We start from the raw sequence: 20695 nt of genomic DNA on the forward strand, positions 1-20695 counted from the left end.
AAACATATGTACTCCGTCCTGTTCAAAACTCACTTGGGATCTGTGCTTCCAAGTAATGTGTGTCTCCTACAGCACTTTAGCACAGGTTCCTCTTGAATATTTAGTTAGGAAAGATAAAATTGTATTTTTTTAATGCAGGGGTCCTGAGCTCCAGCCAGAGCTCTCTGCTCAACCAGGCCAGTTGTCTTCCCCCCTGGCTCATCTTTCAGCACATAGGGAGCAGCCTACTCCTGTGACTGTAACATTGCTTCCTTAGGGCACTGCCAGCCTCCCTGGACTCCTTTGCCCTTTAGGACTGCCTCCAACAGGATTTTCTCAACCTTATCAAGCCAGTGTCTGTCCAGAAGTCCAAGATGGCCTTTCTGCTGAGGTCCCTCCAGAGTTTTCTGAGAATTTCACAATTTTTGAAATTGTTTTATGAGAATTTCTCTTTCACAATTGCAATCCCTGAGATGGCCTGCAAGCACCCCATTACTCAGCGGGTCCAGTGGGACATTTCCCCTCTTCAGCTTCCTCACCAGCTGTGTCAGGAAGCTCTCTGCTGCACACCAGGAGCCTTCTAGACAGTCTGCTCGCTGTTGTGTTGTATTTGCAAGAGACATTTGGCAAGTTAAGGTCCTCCATGAGAACAAGGGCTAGCAATCATGATACTTCTCCCAGCTGCTTCCAGAACATTTTGTGTGCCTCTTCATCCTGATAAGGTGGTCTCTAGCAGACTCCACCATGGTATCTGCCCTCCTGGCCTTTCTCCTGATTCTCACCCATAAACACTCCACCCTATTGTCACCATCATTGAACTCTAGACAATCAAGACTCTCCTAACATGCAGTGGCTACCCCACTGCATCTCCTTCCTTGTCTGCTTCAAATCTTAATGGAGATTTAAGGACAGTGGGAGATGCAATGTTTAGATGGGATAGCTTCATAACAAATTCTAGTACTTTTATTTTTCCTGCTGTGCAACCCTGTGAAGAATCACAAAGAAGTTTCTGCAAACTTAAATGTATTGCTCAATCTCCACCAGAATGCCTTGCAAAGTCAAAAATGAAAGCTAGATTTAGGGAAAGAGAACAAGCCAGAGCAGTGCTTAGATATTATGTCATCCCCTGGTTTAATTTTGTTTCCAATTTTACGTAAAAAATGGTGTTTCCTTTTGTATCCAGGAGGGATACATTATGGAAAAATTATTTTTCTTTCAACAACTCTATAAATTTGTTTGTACAGTCAATACAGGCACCACATAAGAATGTGTCAGACAAATATTTGTTTTCAAATTCTTGAAAAAAATAAGAAGTGTGTAAGAGAAATTGCAATGGAGTTTGAATTTAGAAGGATAAGCGTGCAAAGAATTGCTGTACGTATAACAAAATGTTATTATCTCCTTATTCAAGATTGGTTAAATTTTCAAATTTTTTGGGGCATAGAATTTTTTTTAATTGAACTTCTTCCAGAAGAATTCACATCTGTAAGTAATATTGATGTTTTAATCTGTTGCATGGCATATTGCAGGAAAGATTTAATGTATCCCTTCCTTCTCCTTTCCACATTGTTTCTTATCCTTGCTGCTTTACTTACGAGGGTTAAGGCTTGGAGACTCACAAATTCAGTGCATGTTTCCCTAACTTAGAGAGCTATCATGAGAAACAACAGGAAAAGTCGATTTCTTTTTTCAAGGAGGTATTCTCTGAAGTCAGTAATCAGGTACATTAATTCAAATCTGTGCTTTCAGTTGTTTTGTTTTTTTTTTAATTTAAACATTCTTCTGTAACTCATTTGCTGTGCAGGTAGAATTGGCCCTTAAAATTCATCAAATTCATGATTTTTCTCCCTGTCATCTTTTTTAAGAGGTCCAGGCCTTTCTTCTTGTGTAAAAGCAGAAAACAAAACCTTGGCTGTGTCTGGGACCACTTCTTGCAGGGTGGCTTTCACTTGTAAGTGGGTTGGCGCCTCCCCTGGTGGAGTCGAAGGGACCCTGCTCCCAAAGTGGGCAGCTCAAGAGCACAAGGTAGCCTGAGCCTACTGCCTGAAAGGGGAATGTGGACTGACAGATTTCTCCATTTTAAGAGTTTCCCTAAGACCTTTTATTAGAGATAAATAAGGCCTTTTTACTGCTGTAGTGTGAGTGTGGCATTGTATTAGGATTATTGTTTCTGCAATATCGTAAACATTTGTTCATGCTTCATCATTGAAGAAAAAGAACACAAATTTGAGAAAAAGAAAAGCCTAAGTAGGAATTACCTCAAGGAAAAAATAGGAGCAAGAGATGAGATTGAGGTCAAGATTAACATTTCAGAGCCTTAAAAGGAGAAGATTATTTGGAGTACCTAGAATTTGTAAAGAGAAAACAAAATGTTACTTTTCTTTTAAGAGGAGAAGAACTTAACAGGAAAATTTATTGAATTATTAATATGGAATATGAGGTAAAAATTTATGACATATTTGGAAGGTGCAAATGTGGGATAGTGTATTTGATTTGATTTATTTTTACTATGTTTCCTCTTAAGACCCTGTTTTAGCTTTACCGGTTAATGGGAAAGTGAACTGACACTCAGACTGAAAGGATATGTAAATAATACAGAACTCATAACATTTTAGTATTAAATACCCAGAAGTGTAAAACCAAAGAATATTCTTGCTTATATATTGACTAGATATAACCTAAAATTAACTGAAGCACACATATGCGTTTTTGAATGAATAAAAATATATAGCTTCTAGAGTTCTGTTTATATTGTCCTTCAATGTGTACAGCCTTCAAAGAAAACCAAAAAAAGCTGACAATAAACTGTAGATTACATCTTTCTTTCTCTATGTGGTAGCCCATAAGCAATAGATTGCTAATGTTACAACTTCCTATGCTAATTTAAAATTATAATGACTTTTTGAGCAACAGTAGAAATACCTGAACTTCTTGATAGTTAGCAAAATTTTTTTCTAGTCAAAAGACCTTAGTAACCTGAGTAGTTGATACTGGCCATCATTTATGTAATTTTTTTAAGGGCTAGAAAAAAAGTACTTTAGATATTTTTATTAATTAAAATATATAGAACATATATTTTAATTAATAAAAATATCTAAAGTACTTTTTTTCTGAGCCTTCCCTTCACCTTATTGTTGTGCTTTGTAGAGCAATGAACAGGATTTATTTAAATTGCATTTATTTAATGCACAAGGGTAAGCATTTAGGCATAACCTTGGTTATGCATGTGCTGTGTAAATATTCTTTAGAGCATATTCTTCACACTGGGTATCCTCTTGGTAATCACATTAATAAACACAGGACAATTAGTTTTATACAAACTATCTAATAAATCAGCTGGGATTCTTTTCCCCTGATGTGTAGCCTGGATAAGATCTTCCCAGAAAAATGCTGAATACCCATTAATGTATATCAGAGTTTGGGGTTCAGCACTTCTAGGTTCATGTGCTGAGACAGAAAAGCAGTTTTGTTTCTTAATCAATAAAGAATACATTCTTCCTGGCTGTGGATCAGGAGTTTGGGCAGTGCATGTCTCCTTGACAGCACTGTATTTTGCTAGCTGGTGGCACTGATCATGCTGATGTGTATTTCTTTAATTTCTATTCTCACTTTCAGTGAAGATTTAATTAGACTCTGGTGATGCTTTAGAAGGGGAAGGGGCAGCGTTTCTCTGATCATTGTTCTTTCTAATGCAGAGGGCGGTAGTTTTCTGACATGCAGCATTTAGCACGTGAAAACAGATGTCTGTCTTTAGCAAACTGTCATTTCTGAAACTTAACAAAAATGGTGCTAAGAGGAGCTGGGGAAAGGCTGTGGAGCTGGGCAGAACGGCAGCATCTGGGTCTGGGAGCACCGGAGCGCTGAGTGCTGATAGCAGCGTGCTCCCTCGTGCAAGTTTGCAGAGAGCTTTTCCTCTTGGCACTGCCACAGCCAAGGCTCCTGCTGGACACACATGTTCCTCCAGCAGCTCCCAGTAAGGCTGCTCCACGGATACAATGTCATACCCAGAGGCTCGGGGTCCACCTCAGCCTTCTAGGAGGACTCGCTACTGATGAAAGCAAATGCTCAGAGAAGCATGAGATGCAGGGCTTTATCTGATATTTTATCTCAGCTGGAGTGGCTGCTGAACTGCCACTGCTTGGTATAGTGGTGCTTTACACCACTGCAAATTTCTTCAAAGCAAACTCTTGGTAAAATCCTGTAATTTCCCTCTGATTGCAAACCGGTGTGAAGACTGGAATGATTTGCCTGTTGGAAGAATGTTGACTCTCGAGTGGGAGTCGGAGGGACTACAAACAGTGGGTATTGTTGTGATTATATTTGCATCTCTGAAGCTGCTTCATTTGCTGGGACTGATTGATTTTTCAGAAGGTAAAGTGGTCACTCACAGTTTGTGCTGTTTGTAGGTTTGGTGTCTGATCTGCTAAAATAGAGAGCATCAGCTATAAAAAACTATGAAATGAAAAAATGAAAGTAACAGACTAAAAACCCTGGTTTGCTTCTGTTGCTTTGGCTTTGTTATTGAAAACAGAAGTAGATGCTAGCATAAGGTTTTTATTTTGCAATGAATTTACAACTGTGAGAGGATGTTCATTAAAGAAAGACTTAAATAGTAAACAAAACACCTGTCAGTTTTCTTTGAAAGCTGTTCAGTGCTACTGAACTTGATAGATTTTAGTTCAGTTCATGTTTAAAAAATGCTTTGCTCTTCTGATTTATGATGCAATTACAGTTTTCTTCTGTATAAGTATCTGTGTTTTAAAAGTGTGTTTCATAGCTAAATGCAATACACTGTTATTACAGGATGAGCTTTAGGATCAAGCCTGCTGTACATCTTTTAAAAAAAGGCATAGATGCCAACATTAAATGTGTGTATTTAAAATATATATCATTAATATATGTTTTAAAATTCCTGTTGCTTGCTCAGAATCTTGTCTGCTCTCTATTTTATGGGTCATATCATTTCATCTACTCCCAAAGAGGGCACAATAATTTATTAGGACTTTTATTTCTATAAAAAATGAGGGTTTTTTCACATTTTATAGAAATAAGCTATTTCAGGTCAGTTATAACTGAGATTTTATGCTGTCAGCTTCTCAAGTTTTTCACAAAATGTCTACTCAGTCACTGAAGCCCTTGCTCAAAAAATACTTGCTTTTCTCATTATGTTTGCTCATGTCAGTCCAAACCAATCCTTTTTACTGGGTAACTGCTTTCAGTCAGAATCACACAGCCAAGGGGAGCACTCCAGTTCTCTGAAACATTAACTTTCCATCATAGAATAGGATCTTTGATGGATGCAGATTCACATAATCACCTCATAAAATTGTCCAGAGTGCTGATAAAATTTGAAATCTTTAGCACTTATATAGCTACTGAACTACTGAAATAAATCATCTTTCAAACTGTATGTGGTGAGAATATATATTTGCTTTGTTACTTTATAATGGTTATGGAATTACTTTTTCAGATCTAAACAATGGGTAATTTACTCCTCACAGCAGTGCTTACTTCTGGGATTTTTAATACTCTGGATGTGTAACATTTGCGACATCTAAAAAATCATCGTGGTTATGGATTAGCTTCAGCTTTATTACATATGGTAACAAATAGAGAAAAAAGATTGAGATGCAATATTGCTTTTTTTTAGCATATGTAGAGTTAGAGCCTTTTTCTGATTTCTCACTGGTATTGCCATTAAGTTTGTGGGAGAAGGTTTTATGTGATTTCAGATTTATTAAATTACTTTTAAAAAAATCCTCCTGGTACAAATTACTCTGATGTTAATAATAATTTCAAGATGATCTATCAATTGAAGCACACCTTTTTGTTCTAATGCACCCATTAGTGTAGTGAGGCATTTCCTCACATGATAATAATTTCACTCAAAAGTACCCAGCAACATAAACCAATCCCTAAATGTAAAAGGATTAAACTTTGTAAGGTACAGTTGATTTATTTATAATTGCAGTGTGAGTAACTCTGGTGACTTGAGGGATTTCCAGTTCCCCTGAGGCTGATATTGCTAATCAGCTTTTCCATGTTTGGGTACCACCACTACATTAAACAACAATTCTGCCCCAAATGGTTAAGGAATATTTTTTTATGGTGTATTCAGAACTAGTGATTTGTTGTTCACCTACTGAATGCAAGGAAAGCTTTTCTGTTCATATCCAAGTAGGAGCACATTTAAACTGCCAGCGTTGGTCTGGAAACCAAAATAAGCAATGAGTCCTCCCCATCTACCACACGCAGGCTGGTGAGACAAATCTGAATGCTGAAACAAATCTGTTCCCATAATTAGGCTTTCTGACTCTTAACATGCTTGTTTTAACATCCCTGATACATTGACTGCAAATATCACTGACAGAAATGACAGCATGCCTGATGTTTGCTATTGCAGGGCAGAGAAGACAGATAAAGGACAAATCCTTACTTCTTAACTGGCTGCAAGTCCACTGGTTGTAGTGCAGTTATGGTGAAGAAGAGCCTGACTTGCCCTCATCTCCATGAGAAAACAGGAGAACACAGTCAAATCTACTTAGTTTTACTGAATAAACTGAGTCACAGAATTAACTAGGTTGGAAAAGACCTTTGACATAATCAAGCCTAACCTATATCATTACAGTGTTCACCAATTGGCAGGACAGAGAGAAACCTGATTTTATCCTGTGTCCCAAACTAGGGACTATGTTATTCTGATTCATCCATTCTCTACTTTCCAATAAGTAGAAAACAGACCAGAATGAAGATAAAGCTGGCTTCACTGGAGGCAGCCAGCTATTTCAGTTAAAAGGACAGAATTGAATCAATATAACTTTTGCTAGGAGAGATTGAAACTCCCCTTTCCCTCTCCTTCCATTACTTTGAGACTGGTTTGACACTGACCATTATCTTCCCTCCAACTTCCTTGCCTGGAGCTTTTTCTGCTGGGCAGCTTCACTCCAAAGCTTGTGTTTGGTTACAAGCTGGAAGGGGAGGAGAGGAGGGAGATGAAACTGAAGGAATGGATCAGAACAGGGCCAGGCTTAGAGAGAATTCATCCACCAGAAACTTGGAAGTGAGAGAAGGCAAAACGAAGGATTTACTTTGCATTTCTGTGTCCAGAACAGCTGTCAAGTAGTAGCTATGCAGAGAGATTATCTAAACATGTGTGAGCAACTTTTTAAAAATAAGGGAACTGCATAAGTCAAAGTCTTTGAAAGGACAAACTCTATTCCTTTTCCTACATCATGCACTGGTTGTATCTTGAAATAACGTCTCTTACAGAAATGTTTTTCTTTTACGTGTTAATAGAATCAGCCATTATTGCAATCTTTTTAGACTCCTTTATTCCTTTATTATCTATCTGTAATAGTCTCCAGAGCTATCTGGAGCTATCTCTAATCTCTAACAGTCTCAAGAGCTTGTTGTTATTTTTCAAATGCCTATTCAGATATAAATGTCATGTTTGGCATGTGAATATCCTATGAACTCCATGTCTTTTGGTTAGTAGGACTCCCTGGTGTCTATATGTCTTTAAACTCAATAGGCTATCAAGGATAGGTAAGAATATTTTAGTTTTTCTTACTGTGATGCAAAGAAAAGACCAGTTCACTTGCTGTTATCAATGAACATATTTTGCTGAACATATTGTGAGTAAGTAATTTGTTGCTTTAGCTACAGAGTGGAAATTGGTTCAGGGGGTAAATAGAGGTAGTTTTTAATAGAGGTAGTTTTCTGCCTCAGGATATATCTGCTCTATGCAGGTACAGAGAGATCTTTTTTTCAATCTAATCTAATCTGGATGGACAGAAGTCACCTCAGTCCAAAAGTCATGTTAGTGAATTTATCTGCTCTGTCACACAAACTGCTAAAATGTGGCCTCTTTCATAGTTCAGATACTTAAAAGCACAGAGAAGATGTTTGGTCTGTCTGAAACCATCTGTGTTAACATGTTGTTAGTTACCCTCACAGCTTACCAAAACCAGTAAGGTTTAAGATATTTTCTTAAGTGCAATATGACTCTCACCCTTATGATGTGGGGAAAGACATACTGCTGAGAAATTCTCTATTGCACCATATTTTCTAAGGAAAAGAACACTAAAAATCAAGGGAGTTTTCTCATTCTCTGCCTGTGGCTGACATGAATGATCCTAATTTGAATGTCCTCTCCATCCACTTAAAGCTGTGTTACAAGTCTAGCTTCCAACAGTCTCCTATGCTGCTCCCTCTCCTGTATAATTTCTCTCAGCCAAATGGGGTGCAATGTAGCATAATTCCACAATAAACAGAAAGGCAAAAATACCCCATGCAGCAGTATCTGTCCCATTGCCTTTTCTCAGCAGCTGCTTATAACACCTGTTCTCAGAAAGATGTTCAGTTAACACGTGGTGGAACGACCACCTCCTACTTGTCTCTTTTTCCTCTCCAGACAATGCAGAAGTGGCAGAACTACTTTATTCTGAGTAACCCAGCCCTCCTTGTAAACCTTGACAGACATTCTGGATGCAAGGTCTCTAAAGGAGAGTCAGTCTCTAGAAGTATTGATAGATTGCACAGCAGAGTTATTTCAGAAGACCAGAAGTGCATTCAGTTGCTGCTTTAAAAGCAACCTTGATCCAAATAGATGTAAAAACTGAAGTGTGAATTTCAATATGCTCATTTATATAGATACATTTCTCTATGCTTATGTTGGATGCAAGACAGGCAGTGAAACTTACTGAAAGTTGTGACCATCTCAATACCCAGCCTCAGCGTAGTAGATGATGTTCTATTTACTCTCCACATATCCTCAAAAAGTAGACTTCTCCAGGCTTGGGAGAATGTTTATGTTTGGAAAGCAATGTCTTGTTTAACCTTAACTTAATTATATTGAAAGTGGTTTTTTGACTTTGTTTTGCTTTCCTTTTAGTTCAGCAGTTTTTCTAGCTGGAACTAATGACATGATGTGCAAATTACATAAAAGTGTAAAATAATGTGCTTAGTAAAGAACAGCAAAAGTTATTCTTTCATGTCAAAATTAGAGAAATCAAGCTTTTATCAAAATAGGAATAAAATGGGACAATTTATGTAAAAGTTTTGGGGAAGGGTTTGTTGGTTTATGAAGATCTTTTCATCAACTGCTTTCCATGGACGTCTTCAGGGAATTTTTACATCCAGATCAACTAAATCACTGTGGAATAGGTCACTTTAGACCCACATCTCTCTGAATTAAAAATCTAGATGCTGTGTGAAAAATGGTGAGAAATATTTAAGAGCTGTTACAAAGACTGCCAGGAATATTTCTGTAAGGATAACATATGTCCTGTCTCCAGGTGGGAGTTCACAGATCCTCTCTGGTTCAGGATCATATAGGATATTTGCCTTCTAACTTGGGTAGGGCTCCTTTTGGCCATACTGTTCTAGGAGAACTCTTCCCTTCATTAGATCCTCCACTTTGTAGTCTTGAATTTTTTTTCCAAGAAAGTATTCATACTAATAATAATTTTAGATTGACTATGTGCAGGTAGAGAAATTTCCCCTTGTATTCATCTTTGCAAAGGTAGAGCTGCTTTTGAGCATCATTTGAAGCTTCTGTAATTCTGAGTATTCATCTGAAGGTAGTTATTTATCCAGATATGTCTTGGCTGTTTCTGGCCAAAATCCATGTATTTTGAAAGGAATGGAGGTATTTTCTCCCAGAATATAAATACAGTCACCCAAAATAAAGGTTGGTGACGTATATTTGATACCTGCAGCAAAGTCTGCATCTATCCACCTTGCATGTTCCAGTAGGAGCTTCCTACAGAGTGCCTGGATTAGGCATTTTCTGTGTGCACTCTGCCACTGCTCCGTGCCCAGGCTGCTTTTAAAATGTAGCTCTGGATGAAATAATTCATTTTAAGATGACAAAAATTTGATCTGACAAAATATGCTTCTGAAAAATAACTACACTTGTTCAGCTGAGTATAGGTGTGGAGAGAAAAGCATTGCCTACTCTCTGATGTACTTCAGTGCTGAGAATCTAGAAGGCCTTGCTGCTGGAATAAGATATTTCCAGACATGAATAATCATTGCCTAAAATTCTATAGAACAAGATTCAATATACACAATGATGAAATGACTGAATGAAAAAAAAAACACAATAATGTACTGATTAGAAATAATGCAGTCATCTTTGGTCTTTTGAATCTTAAATTATTTGTTCAATTTTTGATGCATTTTTGATCAGACTTCTTTGGACTTTTATATTGAGATATGTGAGATACTCAGTGATTTTGTAGGGATTTATGTATCTGATTATGTGTAGACCTGTTTGAAACATTGAAATTTACAAAGCAATTGAATCTGTTCTAGGTAATGCAAAATAGCAGAATTTGGAGATATTACACTACAATTTTATTGTCTAGTATGCATTTTAGCTCATAATAAAAATACTTACAGAATTACCTTGGGAGAAAACTGCAAATGCAGCCATAAAGCTCATTTTGCAGTCTCATCTGTATATCTGCTTCATGTTACTAGAGCAGTATGAAGAAGCACAAATGAGACCATTCTGTTTATAGAAGTGAAATATGCCCTTCCTAAGTCTAGTCAGTGAACTTTTAGAAATAGGCCAATAATAGCTTGATTGCATGTGTGTATGCATTTGTGGATATTTCATTAAGAAAGAGGAATAATCAAAACTAAAAACTTTGTGTACCAAATTTTAACACTAAGTAGCTTTTAACAGATATCTCAAGAAAACAATTATAACATGGAAGGCCTGATACAGGTACAAATAGGTCAATTTAATGTTTCTTTTTTAAAAAAAGCCATTACTGATCAATGTCTGTAAATTTTGCCAGTTCTAAATAATATATATTTTCATGTTTAAATAGTAGGATACAGTTCAGATTGATTATTTTATAATTGCTTGTAAGTTGATGTACAGATTCCATATATGCATTTGACTGATTTTTGAATATATAGAGATGAAGAGCCCTTGACTGCTTCTGATAGATATCTGCCCTTATTTTGAGAACATTTTTAGTCTTCCACTAATCACTCAAGAAAGAATAAGTTACATCATAATAAAAACATCCTTGTTTAGACAATGCAGCTTTCATAAATTAGAAGGAAGGATATTCATCACTGAAATGAGTCAAACCAAAACAAAGTGCAACATTTTATTGATTGTTTTGTGATGCTCCCAAAGGAGGCTTGTTCCTTGCAGCTAAAACTGCTGGACTGGCAGAGTGGAACTAGAGAAATTTGAGAAAATATAGTTGAGAAGAAAGAGCAAAAAGGGTCTTGTTTGCTTAATGGTCAACCACCAGGTGAATAAGCAGCAAGGAAAGGTGGGCCTCAATTTTAATTTTTTTTAAATAAAATAGAAAAGTTAGGAAAATAATTAGGGTCATGAATTTCCAAGAATTAGATTTCTATATGTTGTATGTCAATCACATTGCATTTGAGCATGTACTCCTGAGCAAGGAGAGGAAATGTAGCATTCCCTGCTCAAAACCAAATTCTGTATTTCTGGGTGATCCAATGGGAACTCCTTACTAAGCTGTGATTCTTCAGGCACTCTTAGTGACAGAGAGGCTAGTTTCAGCTTAGGTGTATCTGAAAAATGCAACCATAATGTTTAACCCGTATTTTAGCAGTCTGATCTGTATCCTTCTTGTACTATAAATATTTTAGATTTCTTTGTTTCTCGGTAAAAGACAGTGTTCTGGGTTTTACACGTCATGATGAAATTTGAGCTAAGGCAAAATGTGTATGTAAACATTTGTCTTGCAAAGTTATATTTATGAAGAAATTATCTGAATTTCTTCCTTTGAGATGGCAACAGAAGAACATGCCACTTGATGTGAGATAACATTCCTGGGGAAAGGTATCACTTTCTACAAGTGGTAGAGCAGTGGTGTTCTTTATATTGACATACTTACTTCTAGTTCCTTTTTATAAGAATACTTGTGATTAATATCCTTAGACTATTAGCTAATCTGCAGTCAGCATTGTCCTATATTTCTCCTGTAGTTTGAATTGCATATAAGTTTCTTTATTATTTCCCTGTCAGACAGGTGCCAACTGTCAGCAACTTCAATTATATATTTAAAAGAATCACAAATAAATAGGGTTGGCATTCAGGAACTCTCATTGTGATATCTTCCCTTTTTAACCGTAAAAAATGTAGAAAATGGTAAAAATTATACTGGTTAACTCACTGATTGTTGTGAGAATGAGTAGGTTTAAAAAATGGCATCCAGTGCTAAAGTGGTGAGGCCATATGATGAGTATTGAGAGACAGACATCAAGAGATTTCTCTTAATCTCATTGTCAAAACCAAGGTTTGAAACTTGAACGTGGTGAGTGATAATAGCTTCAAACTGTTGAGACATTTTAAACCACAAAATCACTCTGAATCTAGATAGAAAGGTGTTTGCATTAGTCAGTAATAGCATGTATTTTCTTGTTGAGAAAGCAGGTAGTCTCATCTCATGTTCCCATAAAAAGCTGGTTTAGAATAAACTACAGTAAGATTTTGACTGTAGCATAGTGAGTACCTCATGTTGTAGTGTTATACACAATCTGCAGTTACAAATGCTTCATATTACCTACTCTTCTTAATACAAACCTTGTTGTTTCTTCTTTGTTTATTATTAATAATGTATTTGTTTGAACGCATAGGTTTATATGTTTAGAGAAGTATACACTCCTTTTGAGATACATAGAGCATAGAATGCATCTATACATATATGCAATGAAATATGTATGGGAAATAATTTTAGGTTTAAAGTTATGGTGTACTAAGTACAGGTAGATGAATTTTCCACATTTCACAGGCTGAAAATTTAAAAAATACCTTAGATGGTTGTTTGAAATATTTCAAATACAGGGCTTATTTCTCAGTCTCTTACTCATGTGAATAGTTTTTAAATACAACAAATTTGTAATAAAAATGCATTTTTAATTTCAGCATGAGGTGTTTTTTTGTTATTAAGGAGTGGCATTTTCCTATGGATTCAATTTTTCCCATACATAAGAAATAGAAATAATTTGAATTTAAAATTTTAAATAAATTATAAATAATTTGAAAAAAAAAATTCTTAGTTTAATATTGTGTATACGGTTTTTCTTGTAATATTTCAATAATGATGCCCTGCAAATAAATTTTTCTCTTTTATATTTCAAGAATAAGTATTTGCCTTACATTGCTTCAGTTCTTTCTCCCTCTGGGCAGTCTTTTGTCCTCATTACTGAAGTCACTAAATGGAGCCAAATTAGTTAACTTGCAATAATCATTTTGGGATTGGATTCAGCCCCTGATCCTTGGGTAGATCAGAAAACTGTAACTTTTCTCCTTGCTTTTCTCAGTCAAAGAAGTCTAATGCATTGTGGCAAATACCGAGCTTCTAGTGTACAACAGAGATTTACATATGCCCATCACTTTACTCTCTCAGAATACTGAGCACAAAACAGCAATCCAAATATAGCAATGAACACAATAGTGCAGGCTGTTTTTATAGAAGCAGAGAACTTCTGTGTATTACCAATACATGGATACTTCATTGTGCACCCATACATTACCATTAATTTGTGCTTCTAGCTTTTTTCTGAATGGAGACAAAATTACTGAAAATAATGTCATTAAAAGCTTTTATTCAGATCTCTTTCATCCGTGCCAGGTTAAACTTGTATCTCATAGACGAACGCTTGAATAGAAGTATCTGAAGGATTATAATTAAGTAAAATCCTGAGTAGCAAATTCTTGCTCTTATGAATTTTATCAAATGGTGCAATTAGGTGTTATTTGTATAACAAGATACAGTAGTTGCAACAATTCTATTGGTTATTATTTTAAAAATTAGATTTTCTGCCTGAAGGCTTTACAGTTCAGGGCTATTTCTCTTTGTACCACTGCAGAAGTGGCCAGAGAAAAGGCTGGCAACACAGGGAGCAGCAATCTTATTTTGAGTTCTCTGCTGCTGAGAAGAAACCAGTAGCAGCAGGTGAATATTTATGGCAGCTCATACTTTCTGCACTCTGCATGGCATCCCAATCCAGGATCTCTGATGGGAGGCACAGAGGAGATTCAGTGCAACACCCACATGAATAGGAAGCAGAACAGAGTGGGTTCTCCAGTCTTCTGGAGTGTTGAGGAGGTGGCAAATGAGATAACATTTGCATGCAAAAACATGATTAAGTATGAGAGGTTGTGCTGTATAGATAGGTCAGCCATGCCCAGAGCACTGCAAAGGATGCACATTTTTAAGGAGGGCTTAGAGCTATAATAGGTTAATCTGTTAATCACAGCACGGTTTGTTAAGGACCTGATGATGTTAGCAGCCTTTTAAGAGAGGATAAAAACAAGAACAAACAGGGGGTGGGGAGGGCAGATACAGCACCAAAAAATTAAACTGTTTAGGATTTTCTGTGCTTGCCATATATCCAGGGAAGTACAGTTATTCACTGTATTGGATGATAAGTGAACACTTGAAAACCAACTGGTTTCAAATGAAGAAGCCTGACAATGCAGGACTACAAATCTGTATTTTAGAAGACTTGAACTATGAGTTTTGGGGAAGATCTCAGAGAAAACTTTTCAGCAAATTAGGCCACATCAATTCAGTTCCTAGATATTGATCTTTGTGACCCAGTTTAGACACCTTCATTTGAAAATGTAGTTTAAGCACTAGTGATTCTTTGCATGCTATTTATCCTTAACATAAAATCCTTTGCTTTTTGATGGGCTTTTGTGTTTTTTAAGTTGTATGATCAGTCTCTTCATGGAGATGTATCCAGACACATCTAAATCATGTGGTTTGATGCGAAGTGTAGCATACTCAGATATCCAGGAAGCTGCTTGGAAAGTACATTAAATTACTTCACACTGAGAGAACAGTTTTTATAGTCTTGGTTTATGAACAATCTCCCTCATTCATGTTTCAATAAAGACTAGTCTTACCCTGCAGGAAGTATAAAGCATTATTTAACACCAAGTGATTCACAGTGTGTTACTACTGTACTACACAGTTGTACATTTCTGAGGAAAAATTACCTTAATAATAGTTTTATTACTTTAATCCCATGATAATTGAATTCATAAATTCTTGCTTTGCAATGTATTTGAGAATGGTTAAGAGAGTGTAATTTTAAAAATTGTTGCAACCCTGTGTTATCTCTAGCTGTATGTTTTAAAAGAAAAGTAATATTCATATTTTCTGTTGCTTTCTTTTCAGTTGTGGTCTTTTTGCAAAACATTTCTCTAAGCTGAAAGCTTAGTTCTTGAAAAATTATATAGCGGATTTTTGCTGAAGGTCTTCTTGGCTCATTATGCCAAGGAGAAAGGAGATGAAAGTCAGTAAGTTAGAATTGAGATTTTGCTTATTTTTCTTTTATGTTTATGTAGAGAAATTGAAAACACAAACTTTTCACAGAACTAAAACTCAGGAATTCATGGGCTGATAGGAATGTGAAGTGACAGAATATAGGAAGCTGTCACCTGACTTAATGCTTTCTGATTATCTTTTTTAATATCCATTTTATTATTTGATAAATATCTTACACTTGAATCATGTTGTTCATTCCCAATGCATGCAAAAAAAGGAGTAAATCTCTATATTCTTACCCAAAATGTTTTCCTTTAATATAAGTTTATCCTCTCATCATCCTATGTAGTTTGCACTTTTCGAGAGTGCATGGAAGGTTTAAAAGCAGAAAGAAGTGCCAAGCTCTCTTAAAGCTGGGATCCAGAGAAACTCAATAGTGGACACATCCTAACTGAAAACATTCATGTCACAACCCATCTCTTTTGAAATTTTCACCCATGTCTTTCTGCCTTAATATATTAGTAGGGCAGAAAGCTCTTTAAAAATAATTTTACTTAGCTAGTACCTATGTTGAGACACAGAGGGGTGTTTAAGGCCTAAAGGAAGATAAAAGTTGGGTATCTGAACTTCCTGTCCTGCTATAAAGACATGAATTGCACTCTGGTTTTTCATGCTGACAGATATGTGTATGTTTCCTCTGGCACATCCTCTTTTCCACTTAGTAAACATCCTGTTTCCAAAACACTGCTTTACATTGACAACAGAGGGCAACCTGAGTTATTTGTATGTATGCTGGTTTCATGATAATTAAAATGGGCTCCAGACTGGGTATGCTTTGGGGAAATCATGAATCTTCCTTGAATTATCATATCTTTAAATGTACATTAGGTGTATGAAATTAATCATGTAAAATGATATATTTAGCAAATTAAGGTGCTCATGCTCTGTGTGTAATGAAGAAGGCAAATACACTACATATTTGCTTTCCATAGTACTATGATTATGTTCTTACAGTACATTTTGGGGTTTTCTAAAAACTATTTTTATCTGCAGATCATTTTTTATTTTAATTGCAAATTTTCCTGCACACACACTGCAATGTGTGTGTGCAGGAAAATTTGCAATTAAAATAAAAATTAGTTCCCCACCACCAAAAGGGCTGGTATGTGATCATATTTTTTCAGCTGATCCAGCTTGTTTTGTGGAAGATCAGCCAGCACTAAATGCTCAATAAGTGTATTTCACTTAGAGTCTGTCAGTTGGTGTGTTGGACACCAGTCAGCTATTTGTCATTCAACAGGACAGAAAGTATCTCTGAAAGTGCTGTTTTAAATTAGAATTGAAAGCTTAGATTTTTTCATTTCAATCACCACATCTGTCATCCTGCAGTCCTCAGAAATGCCATGTTTGTCAATTGGAGTGAGAGGAGGATGGGAGCAACCTCTGGGTAGCTCAGTGTTACCTTAGTTCTTGTCTTCTGAGCAAACCAACACCTTACAGGCCAAGTTGTTATACAAAAGTGAGAGTTAAAATTAAATTTAAAAAATGCCTTTCTTGGTGTTATGGTAGCAGACAGTGTTTTATTTCAATCAATGAATAAAATGCTATTTGTTGATGCTACATATTTTAATTTTTTTCCCATACCCTCCTAGAACTAGCAGGACATTAAAAATGAAATAGAAAAAGTGAATTCAAACTTTTGTGATTTACAACCATTGCTGAAGGAGACAGATTCATGAGAAGGACTGGGCTGGGATTAGCTAAAGTGATTTTCTCTTAAAATTATTATGACTATATGATAAGGCACTGGATTATGAAGGTGTGAATTTGTGATATGCAGTGGATGTGTAATAGGCTTAAAGAAGGAAAGCAGGACTGTTTGTCAAATGTATGTCAAAAATATCACGACAGTCCCATAGTTTAAGACTATATTTCAAAAATCTATTTAAAATGAAGTTGAGTCAAAATGATCTGAAGGTTGCCTACAGAGCTCTTTAATGATGATTTATTTTGTGGTTGTACATTGTAATAACGAACAACAAAAAGCTGCCTAGAGCAAGAATAATCTAAGTATTGTAAATGTTAGCCATCAAGACAATATTTGTCCACAAATTCTTGAAACACCTCTAGGGACTCTAATTAAAAAGGAAGGAAAGAAACTATGACTAATTATTTATCTTCCCAACTAAACTGGTGCAATTAATTGAGAAATAATGGTAACTGTCAAAGCAAACTAAAGAGGTACAACTTCTGCCAATATTGGTTGGATTAGATCTTCCTGTTTTCCCTGAGTTGGGTACTGCAGTGGTGCTGCCTTATCTTCTGATAGCTGTGTTCTCAGGCTGGATGGACACAGCAGCCTGTCCTCATTTAAAGCTCTGTCTGACCTCACTTTAGCCTTTGCTCTAGCACTGGCTCCATGGGACAGACACAGAACACTGTGTCTGCCAGAACACTGCCCTGGGAGCTGTGGCTACGACTGTGCCTGTGTTAGCAGGGGATGTTGCTCTGGAGACAGACAACCTCTTCCCTCCCCTTTCCCTATGTGTATTTAAAATGCACTCAGTGCTATGTACACATCATCAGCAAAGCAAATTTCAGACAGCAGAGACTATGAATAATATTTTCAGTGTAATCGAAATGAACTTCAGGCTAAAAAACCTCTCTCTTATTATTCCTTCTTCAACAATATTTTAAATTAGGTTAATGCACGCTGAGGCATTTTACCTGTCACATTCAAATGAAAGCAGTGAACCTTATGCTGGTTATTTTTCTGAACACCTGTTTCATGTGAAAGCTATTTTTGATAAGAAAACACAGTTGTGATAGTTCACAGAATATATTTATAATGTATAACTACTCGGGGCTTGTCCTGCATTTTCTGCCAGTTTCCATTTCTTCCTGAATTTCTTCGTGAATATAATCCTTGATTATATTCTTCATTGTTAAAGCTATTGGGTGTTTAGAATACATAAGAAATGCAGAATGTGCCCTCCCTATTGCTATCAGCAAAACAGTGATCTTCAGAAAATAGGAATAAATTACTGTTTTTCAAAGAGTAGAAAGGTCAGCTTCTACCTCTCTGTTCTTTGCAGAGTGAAATTGTCTGTTTGCTACTGTTAGTTTAATAAGACCTATTAATAATAATATAGAACTTTTTGGCTAGGAGAAGAAAATCAAATGTCAAAGGACTTTCAGTCCCCTTTTCAGTTGATGCACAAATTTATCCATTCCAAAAATTGCATTATGAAAATGAGACACAAAATATTAATTGCCATTTTGTTTTGGTTATGTTTTTATTTCGTTTTGCCTGGTTTTGTTTGCTTGCTGTGTTTTTTTTACTGGCACATGTATAGAAATTGAAAGACATCTTTGGTTTAAGCAAATCCTGTAGGCAAACTGTGCTGCATCACAGTGGCTGACTGTTTTAATAGCTGTGAAGAAATCTACCTTTCTTGGCAATTCATTTGTAGTAAAATCACCTCTAGGCTCATTCTGCAGTCTTTAAGCTTTCCTTGATCACATGCTAGAGAGAAGAATATCTCAGCAAAGGCAACTGGTTTGGAGACCCTCTCTGCCACAGTGAAGTGATGTCTCCATTCCCAGGAGAGGAATGGTCTGGAGACCTTATGTAGTACTTGGACTGTTACCTACTGCCCAAAGGAAATTAATATCTCAAAATGATGATTGTCTGCTGCATTAAAAGCACGTAGAAATGTGTTTTTCAAGGTTATCAATGAGTTGACTGAGCTGTAGTGCTCTTCATTTATTCAATACTTTATTTCTTATTATGAAACCTCACAGTCTTCCGTGCTAAGGTAGTGTTGGATTTTTTGTTCGTTTAAAAAATGAATAATTAAAGTTGCTGACCAAGGCACAAATATTCACCTTCTTTTAAATACTGATGGATTTACTGGTAATTCTAAAGATGTAGCTAAATTTTCCAATTTATTTATAGGTGTTGTTCATTGAAAAAAATATTCAAGGAAATTTACAATATTGTGGTAATTATATGTGGTGCAACTTTGACTATCTCCATAAATAATAGAGATAATTGAATATATGATCATTTTTTTATACAAACATTTATAACAGTGAAAAATTGAAAAGTAGTATATTTTAGAGGTTCTTCTTTGAGAAGAGCCAGACAAAATTGATTGATTTAGCAAGAAACAAACTTTTCCCTTGGAAAAAGTTCTATTGTTTCTAAGATAAATGGTGAAAATATACAAAATTGCTGAGAGGAAAAGGAATATGAACGATTCTTCTGAAGCAGTCTGCATTTTTCAGGCCTGGAGGTTACTCTAGCTACAGCTGCCAAGGTAGACGTTATCTTGACTGCCAGGCTTTCAGTCCTTTTTAAAAAAGAAAATTTTTATCAGTAATATTTGCCAGTGAACAAGAGAAAGCTCATCTATTTTAGGGAGAACTCAGTTACCCTCACTCAGGGTCAACTAAACTTTGGAATTTTCTTGTAGCCAAAGGTTCCAACCTAACTTACTAAAAGAAGCTTTATCAAGCTTTAGAATGTGAAGCCATCATAATTCCCTTGTATTTAGATCCCTTTTGGTGATCAAGTAGATGTTCATCATTATCCAGCTTTTCAAAGACAGTAAATTCTATTTTTTCTCTTCACAAGTTGCCTGATGCACTAAAGATGGCACCTTATGTATTTCTACATGTGTTTCCATGCATTACAGGAATCAGTGTAGAAAAGAATAAACCAAGGCTAGGATTCATGTCCAGCTTTGGGAAATTGGTCTGATCTGCACAGATCTGTTATGCCTGCAATGACTGGTGTTAGAGATTGAGAGAGTGTTAGAGATTGATGTAGAGAGTATAATTGTATCATTTTCCAGCACTGTTCTTCTGTATACTTAAAAAAAACCCCCTTGTTCAAGGAGAAAGGCTGGATGTCAGACTGACATTTTCAGTTGGGACCAGAGTAAACCAAATATGAAATTACATATGGTTTTCTGACCAGTCTTTATAAAAATATTTGGCTTGAACTTTTACTGCCAAATGAGACTGTAACATTGTCTGTCCTAAAAACTGGTTACAAAGGTTTTCCTATGGCACTAGCGTTGGTAATAATATGCCTCAGCTGTGACTTAGACACTTTTTAGGAGTTTACAACTTCCTTGCTTGAAACTTCCTAACAATTACATTTCTAAAGATCCGAAGAATTTCATGTTGCAGGATGCTAGGCACATTTCTTCTTTCCAGGAAAACAATCCTAGGAATGTGTAAATTAAAAGACAATTATTTCCATTAAAGTCTCAGCACTTAAAAATCAGTTGAGTAAAGTTTGTTTAAATTTAGAAAAAATGAAAGGTAGAATAGAATCAGAGAAATTATTACTTGGTAGGGTCAAATACATGATTAGCCATTCAATCTAATTTATGGTGTTGTCTTGGGTTTACCAAGAAAATGATCAG

General features: G+C 36.0%; 1 protein-coding gene across 8 annotated transcripts in view; it reads left to right on the top strand.

The window, feature by feature from the left end:
- Positions 1–20695, top strand: part of KCNIP4 (potassium voltage-gated channel interacting protein 4) — a 388682-nt gene that overhangs the window by 291366 nt on the left and 76621 nt on the right. Inside the window, exon 1 of one of the 8 annotated variants that reach the window (XM_071432621.1) lies at positions 3885–4350. The exons of the other annotated variants lie outside the window; for them this stretch is intronic. Coding sequence (XP_071288722.1) covers positions 4239–4350 — 112 coding nt within the window. The 5' untranslated portion in view covers positions 3885–4238. Of the gene's footprint in view, positions 1–3884; positions 4351–20695 lie in introns of those variants that run through there. 8 annotated transcript variants of the gene reach the window in all.

This window comes from Agelaius tricolor, unplaced genomic scaffold (genome assembly GCF_023055355.1).
Source record: "Agelaius tricolor isolate 1412-34295 unplaced genomic scaffold, bAgeTri1.0.p SCAF_8, whole genome shotgun sequence".
In the NCBI taxonomy this organism is placed as follows: domain Eukaryota; kingdom Metazoa; phylum Chordata; class Aves; order Passeriformes; family Icteridae; genus Agelaius; species Agelaius tricolor.